We start from the raw sequence: 11,906 nt of genomic DNA on the forward strand, positions 1-11,906 counted from the left end.
AGTAAGTGGACAAAGGTGAAGAGCTTGGACAACCGTGCGATATTTGTGGGTGCTAATGCCTCATTCGCCATCTTCCCCTCCAGTTATTCAGAATGCGAACCCAATTGTATCTACTTCACTGATGATGGCTTGTATGGTCTTATGAAAGAAACACCTCATAAGGACAATGGTGTGTTTTGGATAGAGACTAAGGAATTCGATGATCACTATATTGGCCCTGAAATCCTTTCTCGGATTTGTGGACCCCTTTGGATTTGTCCTTCTCCATAAGCCATGTGGCATGTAACTTATTTTTCTCCTTACATTGTGTGAGGGTTTTTGTCTTTATTTATTTTTTTATTTTTCTATAAATATTGTTTAAAGAAGAACAATGAATTCATAATGCTCTTGTTGGATACCAATTTTTTGGTAATAAATTTCTTTTTTCGTTGGAATTAGAAAAATGATCACAATAACAATGAGAACAGATCCTAGAATATTTTATTTTATTGGTCAACCTTAATTAATTTTATACACTCTACTTCTATTGTTATCATTGCTACATAAGAGATAATGATGTTTTTGGTAATGATATTACATTTTAGGGCAAGGGTTGGCAATGTTAGTGAGTTATCGAGGAATAAAGTATGTTAGCATATGTTGGCCCTTGATTTTGTCAATTTAGTTTAAATTGTTGGATTCATAATCTAGAGTTGGAGTTGGTCAGTATCTAAACCTAGCCTGTGGGACTCTCTTTTGGGAAATAGAATTTGTATAATGTTAATCTTGTTGAGCAGATCAATCGGGGAAGGATGAGAATTAGAATGAAGATTTCTAGCATGTATCAAAGATCCCACGAGCTTCGACAATGTTGCAAGGCCTCTAAGAGAGATCATGCGGTTGGTTCGTACTACTACAGTGACTCCAAAGAGTAGTGACTTAAAAGATATAGGATTAAGGAGTGGTTTTCAGATTTAGAGGCTGTTTTGTAATGCCCGATTGAAACTTGGAAGGAATCGAACCTGTGAGGTTTTAACGTTATCAAATCTGAAATTGAAAAGAGTGATTTTTTTTGCTATACAAAGTGAATCAACAATGTTTTGGACGATGACGGGCGGGTGGCAGATGGAGGGGGGCAAGAAGGGTGGTGAGGCGGAGGGATAGGAAGATGGCTCGCTAGCTTTGATGAGGGAGAAACAGGATTTTCAAATCCCTTGGAAAGTGACTGATTTGTAGATCATGCCCGACATACTGCACCAAAATGATCGATATCTTCGATTGCCGAAAGCTGATCCACAATCACTCCAAGAATGTCTTTACAAAGTTCGGCCCAAATCTCCATAACCTTCCTTGTCTCGTGCAAATAGGGTAGTGGCAAATAGACAGTTGAAAGGGTAGAACTATAAAAACAATAAAATAGCAAAGTTAATAACATAATATAAAAGAAATCTTTTATTACAGAAAACAAAACAAAAATGGTGAAAAACAAACATAAACTTGTCAAACAAATACCATCCCAAAAGTTCTATCATCTTTCAATACAACAAGGCCAAAATTATTTAAAACTATCAACCCACAAATGGAGAAGTTTCAAAGCATCGTCAATTTGAAAAGATGATCAATCTAAAATCAATCTTTCGAAGTCAAAAACCCTACAAACAATTATGTCATTTTATATTATTATTATTATTATTATTATTATTATTTTTTCTTCGGCCTTTTATACGAAAAGTCAACATTAAAACAAGTCCAGAATTTATTCGTCGGTCTTTTATACGTAAAGTGATATTGTCCTCAAGACCATCTAAAAGAATCCCTTGTGAAGATGACGATGAAAAATGCGTGGTTATGGGGATATTTTCTGAATGGAAGAAATTAACTTTCTTAAGATTAGGAGATGAAGTTTGGACTCCTGTATACACACCTAAAGGTATAGGTATGACTGATGTCGTATACTTGAATGGTCAATTCTATGCTTTCACTTACCATGGGAAATTGGTACTGGTTGACATTTCCAGTTCTGATCCAAAGACAATTGATATCGCGGAACCACCAGAGGGTTTTGACTCTTCTTTTTCGCAATCTTATCTTGTGGAGTCGGTTGGAGAACTCTTTTTGGTTGCAAGGCATGTGTTATGTGGATTGTATAGGTGATGAGTGCTCTAAGTCGACTCAATATATTCGTGAGACACTACATTTTTATGTTTACAAGTTCAGTTTTGATGACAATAAGTGGACACAGGTGAAGAGCCTAGACAACCGTGCATTGTTTGTGGGGTCTAATGCCTCCTTTGCCATCTTACCCTCTAACCATTCAGAATGCGAATCCAATTGTATCTTCTACACTGATGACGGCTTATATAGTCTTATGATAGGAGTTGCTTCAGACATGGGAATGTTTGATGTGGAGACAGAGGATTTTATCCTCTTTATGAGGGGCCAGACATCTTAACTCGTATTTGTGCACCTCTTTGGATTTGTCCTTCCCCGTAGGGGAGAGGCCGATGATGTATTTGTTTGGTTATAACTTATTATTTTTCTTGGATTTGTTGCTGGCAATTTAATTTTTCTTTACAAAGGTATTTTTAAAATTTTTAAAATTTTTTATGAATATTATTCGAATTAAAATTATTTTCTTTCATGAATCTTTAGTGGTAAGTTATTGGGTTTCATCTGGAGCACGAAATATGCGCTATTGGGATGGGTCCTACTTGGCATAGTTTTAAAAATGAATCTGTTGACCGATCTGTTATGCATCGATTTTGAACCGTACCTTCCGGTTTAATGGTATCCTTCCGAAAACACAAGAATTTTAAGAATCTAACGATTTTCATTGGCTTCATTCTCTAGTTTTGACTCTTCAACTGCTTATGAATCTGAGTAATTGAAAATTTATTTTAGTCTCTCACCCACTAGAGAGAATGCCATTATTATAACATCTTCTTTGATTGTGATCATTTTTAAGTGATGTTATGATATGACACTTTAACCCTTATGAGTAAAACATTAATATTCAAGAATATTTCTCTCCAATCAAGATCGAAAGTGAACCTATCCCATCCTAAGATCAATTTCTAAAAGATTCCAATATCTTAAACCATGGATGATCGGTGACAGACTTGAAAAATTATCAAATTATCCGAAATTTGCATAAGAAAGTCTCTTTTCATATTTTTTTAACGGACAATGACCCCCAAAATGCAGTGTCAGTTATCAACCTACTATGGACCCACATCTTGTTGTGATCATTCGTTTACATAACCATACAAGCATGACACGTTTCAGCAATACATTCTCTATCTTTCCAGCCGTTGCCAATGCGCCGTTCGTTTTGATTGGCTACCCCACCTTCAAAATATATTTTTTACACAATTAAACCCAACTTCACATATCCACTTCAGAATTCTCCCACGTGTTTTCAAAATAAAATTTTTATTATATGAAGTGTCAAATTTGATTCGGTTGGTCTTTTGTCCATGTCCATCAGGTATCGGCCTATCCAAGGCCGACACCTTAAACATGTATCAACATTGATCCAACCGGTCTGATCCAAGGTTTTAAAACCTGAATTCGGCATCAGGATCTATCAATACTGATTTCTCCGATCCAAATCGATAATTACCTTTCTGACTCCTCCTTTGACTGATTCGTTGCGTTTCTTGGCTGTACCAACTAGTTGAATAGCTGAGTTGTGTCGGTCAGTGCCGTTAGGAATCAATCGGTTCACCAATTTTTTAAACCCTGGTCTAGTTTGGTCTGGTCTTGTCCGGGTCTGGGTCTCATTTGGCACCCAAATTCAAGGTTATATACTAATCAGTATTTACGCTCCAAGCCCAAAAGACAGTTGTCCGTCAGTTGTCACGAATTCGAGGAGCTTCTTTCTCCTTCCGTTGAGAAGGGCTCCTATGTATCGAAATCATAAACTCATTCTCTGTCCCTCACCAATCACGAGGATGAAACACGAATATGTTTACGATCCTATGTTTATATACCATTGTCATTCCAACGTGTCAAAAGGGTCCAAGTGCACCATCTATATCGCGCTGGTCCGTCAAAATTATGCCACGTGTATAGCCTCCGTCGAAACCTAGAAAAGGTCGGGAGGAATTTTTTTTTCTTTTCTTTTTTAAACAAAAAAGAAGGAAGAGGAAAGCTGGTTGGGGAAGCAAGATGGTCGATGTTAGTCATCTCAACGTACTATAGTGGTACGTTTTCATTGGGCCACGTTGCAGAAGAATAAAAGAAGGGCCCAGGGTTGGTCAGCTCTGTCTGACACGTGTTGCACGAGACCAAACTTAGACTCTCGATCCTTACTCAGCATGGGGGAGAGAGGGCATTCTAGCGTTTCACGATTTTGGAAAATGGAACGTCACAATGGACACGTGTCGATAATGGAACAGTAGGTGGTCGGTGACGGGCAAGGCGGGCAGTCTGGGCAGGTGACCGTGGAGTTGGCTAGCCTGCGCTGCTTCCACCGAAAAAGAGAAAACCGACCACGTCGCCGTTTCTCGTACAAATTCCAAGCAGTGCCTTCATTTTTTCTTTTTTGGTTTACTCTTTTTTATTATTTATTTATTTCTTTTCTATTTTTTTTTTCTCTATCGGGAACGATAGAGAGAGAGAGACGGGGGAAATCGATTTTATTCTTCGGTGTTTGTTATAGTTGTTATAGTGTTGTTTTATGTTCGTGCTGGATGACACCTCCTACGGCGGAGGTTCGCCGGGAAATGGTGACTGACGACTTGTTCCCGGCCAAATCTCGGGAGGCTCGCCGGCGACGAATGGTGATGCGACGGTCCTCTGCCATCGTAGGTGCCAGCCAGCAGTCATCTTCACCGAAAAATGATGAGATTATTCCTCCAACGCGACGACAGAAGAGGCGAGATTGCTGCCAACGCCTCGAAGATGGCAAGCGGAATCGGAAGTCTTCTCTATCGTCGTCGTCCTCGTCTTCATCGGAATCTTCTTCGAGTGACGAAGCAGAAGCTTCGGAAGCGATGCCATCGACCACCACGGGGAAGTTTCTGGCAGACGATCTTGTGCCGGTTTTCGGTTCGATATCGGTATCAGGGCGATGCCGCGAAATGGAAGATGCCATATCCGTACAGCCGGGCTTTTGCCGACCGGAAATATCTGGCCGCCGACCGCTTCATTTCTTCGCTGTATACGACGGACATGGCGGCTCTCACGTAAATTCGCCTTTCATAACTATGTGGTTGTGTGTGTTCTTTCATTCATTTTTTCCCCAATTTTTTTTCTCTGTTCATTACTTCTTTTTTTAATTATTTGGTATTAGTAAGTTCTGTGTTCAAACTTCTGCTAATCATTGATTTTTGGGTGCTTTAATGGCTGGATGGGTGTGATGATTACGTAGGTGGCGATTCTCTGTCAAGAAAAGATGCATGTGTTCTTGGAGGAGGAGTTGATGCGAGTCGCGTCAAACTCCAGTGAAGGCAGCAGTTGCAGCAGCTCAGCTGCACAAGAACGTACTGCGGAAGTGTCGCAGGAAGAGAGGTGGAAGACGGTGATGGGGAGGTGCTTCGAGCGGATGGACGAGGTGGCGCTAAGCTCATGTGCATGCGGGGGCATAACCACACCATGTAGGTGCGAACAGGCCGGGGTGACGTCCGAGATTGTTGGCTCCACAGCCGTCGTCGCCGTTCTTACCACCGATACCATCCTCGTTGCCAACTGCGGTGACTCGCGCGCTGTACTCAGCCGCGGCGGAAGGGCTATCCCTCTCTCCACCGATCACAAGGTTCGTTCGTTCGTTAGTTCGTTCGTCCGTTCACAGTTAAGACGTTAACCAACCAAATTATACTAATTCACAAGTTTAACGCATGGAACTCTGAAGGTCTCTGGATTTTGCTCATGTGGAACGAACTTGAAACAGCACAGAAAAGGATGCTCCATGGTCCATGACTCGGATCCATGGACGAGAAAGGACTAGGATTCCGTGACCTTTGCCTATTACTTGCACGTGGCACACATGCCGGGTTAAGATATCAGTTCCTGGCCTTTATCAGATGATCTTAGCCATCTGATTGTGGACTGAACTGTTCACTTATTTACACATTAGTCCTCAGTGACTCCTCACGGACCTCACCCACCATGTGCATCGTACGGTCTACCCTATTTTGAAAATTGAAAGCTGAAATGGGCTTTAGCTTTGTCTATGTTGCCTGGGGACCTGAACCACCTGGTCCATTTTCATATCTTATGATTCGATAAGTAAGAAAGCCCATTTCAAAGGGACTGTGTTCTTGTTTGAGGATTGTGATCCGCTTTGTCACTTACATTTTTGTGACGCAGTTTTAATTTTCAGATACGGGTTTTTAATTTTGTGACAGCCCGACAGGCCAGATGAACTAGCAAGAATTGAAGCAGCCGGTGGCCGTGTTATCTACCTTAGTGGAGCACGAGTGCTTGGAATCCTTGCAATGTCCCGGGCTCTTGGTACTCCATCCCTTCTTCCCCTTCTTTCATTCACAATTCAGATTTGGCTTAATTGATATCATTATTAATGTTGTCCAATGGTTTTTAGTTTCTAGTTCCAAACTTTTCATTTTAATGGGACCTTTTTTTCTGTGGAATACAACTGTATGGTGGTCGTTGAACATATATATGGATACACTTATAACCACCGGAGATGTCTTTGTTGGTTTATAATAATATGCCATTTAGAGCTCACACACATTATTTGCCATGTTTTATCTGCTCTTTATTTTTGTTAATTCTTTCAGGGGTATGTGTCACTCTTTCATTGCATCACCTATAAACAGTTGATCTAATAGCAGGACCACTGACATTATTTTTGTATTAATTATGGATTCTTGTAGTCCAAAATTAATGATAGGCTGTGCTTGATGGTTGACACGTGGGTTCAATATATCGAATCACCTGTGAAACATTGGTAGGCTGTTAGCAAATAGCGGCATTCTCCGTAATGGTCAGTTCTTAGACTGGGAAAATCTTTGAAAATTTGTTGTTTGACATTAAACAAAGCAAACTTTGTCTTCATTGATGGGTCATATCTGACTTAAAGAACTCTTATTAGGGATAATGATTTTTATATATTTGGCTCTTTCCAAGATGACTTTATGCCACATCTTAATGACCTGGCTAATCCGGACCATCTATCTAATGGATCTCTCTATCTCTATGGTAGACCACCTACGTGTTATAACATCGTATAATACTATAATCAATCAAAAAATCCATGTTCTACACCCCCATCATCCTTCTTGGTCTCTCTGACCGTCAACAGTTACTTAACTTGACTTCCTGTCAGATGATGGGGCAAAATGCAACTGAACAGTCTGGGGCCCTGATTTCCACTCCCAGTCTAGGCCAGGTGATTTTTTTTTTCTAACAAATTCCTTTTAATTTTTTTGGCTGGGGACCATTAAGGTAATACCTAAAAGATATACATGGTGTGGATAACCTTTTGAAACTGATTTCTGGCCTAGTTAATTACTTAGGCGGGGCCATCCAAAAGTGAAACCTGATCCTCATATGATGAGAATGAAAAATCTCTAAAAAGAAAACAAAAAAATGTATATTTGTATATCTCCTTTTTAAGAAAATAGTTTCAGACATTGTTTTGGGGTTACTAATGAAATAAATCCCTCAGGGAGCCATTAAAGACCTCATACCCAAGACATTACCAATGATTCAATGAAAAATCTCCAAAAGAAAAACAAAAAGATGTATACTGTTCTATTTCTCTTTTCAAGAACATAGTGTTGACATGTTTATGGGTTAGTAGTGAAATAAATCCCTCAGGGAGGTCATTAGTGTGGCAAGAGTATCCTCTACAGAGTTTCCCCTAGAGGAGTGTTTGAGATTCCAACCACATTATGTAGAAAAACACCTCTAGGGGTATTTAAATTTATTTAGTGAACTAAACAGACACGGGTGCCAATTTTATTTGTTAATTACCCTTAAGATGCCTATTGCTACCATGTGATTTGGGTGCACGAGCAACTCCACAGAGAAGTCTCCACAAGAAATACGCTCTGCTTGATGGATTATTCAATGATATCATTTATTGATTTTTCTGTTTCCAGCCATGACAATTCATGGGTGAGTGGAAGTGATGTCGGTGTTCTGCTCCATCTGAAGTGGCCAGCATATCTGCTACATGACAGGTTCTTTGAAGGTTACATTTAACTGATAGTAGGCCCCAACCTCATCTCCTGTTCATGTGTGAAGTTTGAGTTCAATAGTTTGTGACAGCTGTCAAAATGAAGAAAAGAAAAATGCTCAGCGCACACATTTTTGAAAGGTTTTGGATCATTGAAAATACAAGGGGAAATGTGCAATAAATGGTGAACCATATTATTGAAATAAGGCCCCAAATTTGATGACATGGTATCTTTTCCCATCTAAGGGTATGGATTGTCCCGCTGGAATGCTACAGTATGGAAATTGGGGTTGCAGAACTGTCTTTACTATCTGTATCTCATAGTGCTTTCTTTCTAGCTATGTTATTGCATTTAAGCTTTCATAGGTCTTTGGAGATTTAGTTCTGGGATTACAGTTCAAGTACTTACATGTTAACTAGCTTCAGATAGTGAAAATTTAGCGGGAGGTCCGAACTATTATACAAGGGAGTACGAGTTGGGAGATGAGAAGTGTAATCTCCACAGTATTGTGAATCAATGATGGAGTGGTTTGATCAATAGCTGATTTCACATGCATTCTAGACATTATAATACTAAAACATCTCTGCTCAATGTGGTTTGCTAAATTTTCTATTATTCACATCATGTGTTAGTAGGCAAATAACTCCGTAGTTTTAAACAATGAATAATTCCTGTTTGAAAATGTATTTTTCTCCATAATTGGCCTTAGTATTTTCCTACTAAATTTATATATGGACATACCTTTCGTGTGGCAGAAAGAGGTATGCCAACCAGGGATTCCTTCCTGGTTGGGCCAACCACAACCTGCTCCGTGAGCAAAAAATTTCATTGTATTTTCATGTGCTGAATTGTCAACCATACTACAGAGACCGATGTGAATTCATCAATGGAGTCTATCCAATCTGACTTGTATTTTTTGGATTTATTAGGGAAACAGCAATAAGATAGAACCAAAGAAAATAAAAGGAGAACAAGGGAAACAGATTTACAGCTTTTAAAATGGAAACCTAGCCCCAATACATATTCTTGAGCACACTTTTTTGGTTTGTTAGATCATCTGCCACATCATTTGCCTACCTCAATTCAATCTAATGTTAATTGAGTGATCGATTCTGACAGCTGCTTAGAATCTGAGGTTCAAAATCCAACTGTGTTATCAATATTGAGTTTCGTATGAACTTTTAACCAACAATAATTCTCAAAATGATGAATTGCACCTTGCTGCTTGCTGCTTGCTGCTTGCTGCTTGCTGCTGACTCTTTGCTCTTTGCTCTTTGCTCTTTGCTCTTTGCTCTTTGCTCTTAACCATCTGGTTCAATGTATATCCGGTGATTAATTCTAACAGCTGTTTTGACTCCTAATTCAAATACAGGTGTATAAACAATGATGTTGCATGTGAATTTTAGGCGTAAGAGTTATACTCAAATATGTCAAAGGGCCATTACCCAGTGCAGGTCCCTCTTATGCGCGGTCCTGGAAGGGGTGAGTTTGGAGACCGTCCTAACCATCGGCAATGTTTTATGCAAAGTGGCCGCTCTCAAGACTCGAACCCAAGCATTCGCTCTCATTTCTGAAATACATATGCTAAAAATAAATAAATAAATAAAACAAAATAATCCTTGCACAGTGCTTCATACTATATCAAGAGGGCTTAAGCTTTCCCTGTTCCATCTCAAACCTTGGCAACTGCCAGGGAGGGACCCAACATGAGGTTTGAGCAAGGCTGTGCTCTGTACAGACTCAAGAGTGAAGTTTAGGATGGAATTGGATTAGTGACCACACCCAAACCCAACCAAAACCAATACATTCGGATTCTTCTTTTGGTGGAAAAATACGTAAAGACTTGACTTTAACAACATATTTTGTAGTATTAGCTTCTTGTATAAACTAAAAATAAAGCTTGTACTTTGTTATGCTACATATCATAAAACACGTGTTGTATTATAACATATTAGTATATTACAGTACATAATAAAACATAAATAAAGTTTTTAATTTTTGGAAAACTTTCTCAGTTATACAAGGAAATTAGTTGGCTATAAATCTGCAATTAAGAAAAGAAAACTTCCATTAAAATAGGAAACTTAAGTGATAAGAGGGTATAGATAAAAGTGCGGGTCCCCCTTATGCAGGGTCCTGGGAGGGGTGAGTTTGGAGGCGGTCCTAACCGTCGGCAATGTCTTGTGCAAAGTGGCCGCTCTCAAGACTGGAACCCGAGCATTGGCTCTCCTTTCTGAAATACATCTGCTAAAAATAAATAAATAAATAAAACAAAATAATCCTTACACAGTGCTTAATGCTATATCAAGAGGGCTTGAGCTTGCCCTGTTCCCTCTCAAACCTCGGCACCTGCCGGTGAGGGACCCAAAATGAGGTTTAAGCAAGGCTGTGCTCTGCACAGACTCAAGAGTGAAGTTTAGGATGGAATTGGACATAGTAACCACACCCAAACCCAACCAACACCAATATGTTCGGAATCTTCTTTTGGTGGAAAAATACGTATAGACTTGATTTTAACAACATTAGTGCCTGGAAGGCTCACCCAAATTTAACGTAGTATTAGCATCTTGTATAATTAAAAGTAAAGCTTTTACTTGTTATTGCTACATATCATAAACTTATTAGTATATTACAGTACATAATAAAACATAAATAAATTTTTTTATTTTTGGAAAACTTTCTCAGTTATATAAGGAAATTAGTTGGATATGAATCTGCAAGAAAGAAAACTTCCATTAAAATAGAAACCTTAAGTGATAAGAGGGTTTAGATATTACCTACTCTTCAAAGGTGCTGTAATGCATTCTTCTAGTTTGGGCATTGATTGCTGTTACAAGGGATTGCTGCTCAATCTCAAGTGCCACTTATCATTCCTTCTCTCACCTTTTAGTTTCTACTTCCCTTTTGCCTGCATAGTTATGTGTGTTCAGCATTGGTGATGATTCCAGTTTGGATTATTAACTTCTAGCAGGAATTGAATTTATTCTATATACATCACAAAATGCTGCCTCGCTTGCTAGTGGGGCTATTAACTGCCATCTCATCACCCCTGAGTAGTGATACCAAGTTTGATTTTTAGATCTTCAAGTTCTACCATTGCACTTGAATGGGAGGATCTCTCTACTAGAAGGTGGCTATGGTGTTATTTGGTTCATGTCTGAAGGTTGAACAACTATAAGGTTGTGCGTGGATCCAGTTCTTTCCTATTAAGATATGGCTTTCTCACGACTGCATAGAATGTTTCTTTCATATGTTCTGATAGTCCACACTTTTTGACACAGGCAGTGGTGGTGTTATCTCTAATTATATTTGATTTCCAACCACTAATTGGTGGGACTTGTCAGGTTTTTGACAGCTTGCTCCCATCAATTGTGAGCAGGTGTTAAAGGTTTTGCACCGTTCTCCGTTTATTTTACAGTTTTCATCAAATACCTCTATTCAGTTGTCATGAAAGTTGTCTGGTATATTCCATGGAAGTGTGGCTAGTTTTCATCTCTGATATCTATCTCTATTTTTTCCCATTGATCCCTTATCTTTGCTATTGAGATGTGGTTTATTTAAAGGATCTTCCTATATATTCAGAATGTTTTGGCTTATTCTATGTGTTCGCTTTTTAAGGGGGTCTAGTCTACTACATTGATCAACTCACTAATTGATGATGGGAGATCTTTCAGGTTTAGAAAAATGTTTTAATAACGTTAAAGAAAAACCTTAATGTTTTGTGCAAGCTACTCAGCCGATCACTTAGAAAATTTAATAAATGTTTTTTTTTTTTTTTTT

General features: G+C 39.0%; 2 protein-coding genes across 2 annotated transcripts in view; both read left to right on the forward strand.

The window, feature by feature from the left end:
* Positions 1-1,827: 1,827 nt before the first annotated feature.
* Positions 1,828-2,431, forward strand: LOC122065922 (putative F-box protein At5g60060). The gene is made up of 2 exons (XM_042629746.1): positions 1,828-2,105; positions 2,197-2,431. The coding sequence occupies exons 1-2, from the start codon at positions 1,828-1,830 to the stop codon at positions 2,429-2,431; spliced, it is 513 nt and encodes a 170-aa protein (XP_042485680.1).
* A 2,051-nt stretch (positions 2,432-4,482) lies between these two features.
* Positions 4,483-11,906, forward strand: part of LOC122065934 (probable protein phosphatase 2C 75) — a 9,131-nt gene continuing 1,707 nt past the window's right edge. The window contains exons 1-3 of the mRNA XM_042629761.1: positions 4,483-5,168; positions 5,354-5,737; positions 6,330-6,435. Of these exons, the coding sequence (XP_042485695.1) occupies positions 4,674-5,168; positions 5,354-5,737; positions 6,330-6,435 (985 nt within the window). The 5' untranslated portion in view covers positions 4,483-4,673. The remainder of the gene's footprint in view (positions 5,169-5,353; positions 5,738-6,329; positions 6,436-11,906) is intronic.

Source organism: Macadamia integrifolia, unplaced genomic scaffold, assembly GCF_013358625.1.
Source record: "Macadamia integrifolia cultivar HAES 741 unplaced genomic scaffold, SCU_Mint_v3 scaffold2154, whole genome shotgun sequence".
In the NCBI taxonomy this organism is placed as follows: domain Eukaryota; kingdom Viridiplantae; phylum Streptophyta; class Magnoliopsida; order Proteales; family Proteaceae; genus Macadamia; species Macadamia integrifolia.

What these genes read in the sequence shown, in the direction of transcription:
- LOC122065922 (XM_042629746.1), top strand. Translation starts at nt 1,828, where the DNA reads ATGGGGATATTTTCTGAATGGAAGAAATTAACTTTCTTAAGATTAGGA. An exon ending in GAACTCTTTTTGGTTGCAAG is followed by an intron (nt 2,106 to 2,196) that starts GCATGTGTTATG and finishes TTACAAGTTCAG; the next exon opens with TTTTGATGACAATAAGTGGA.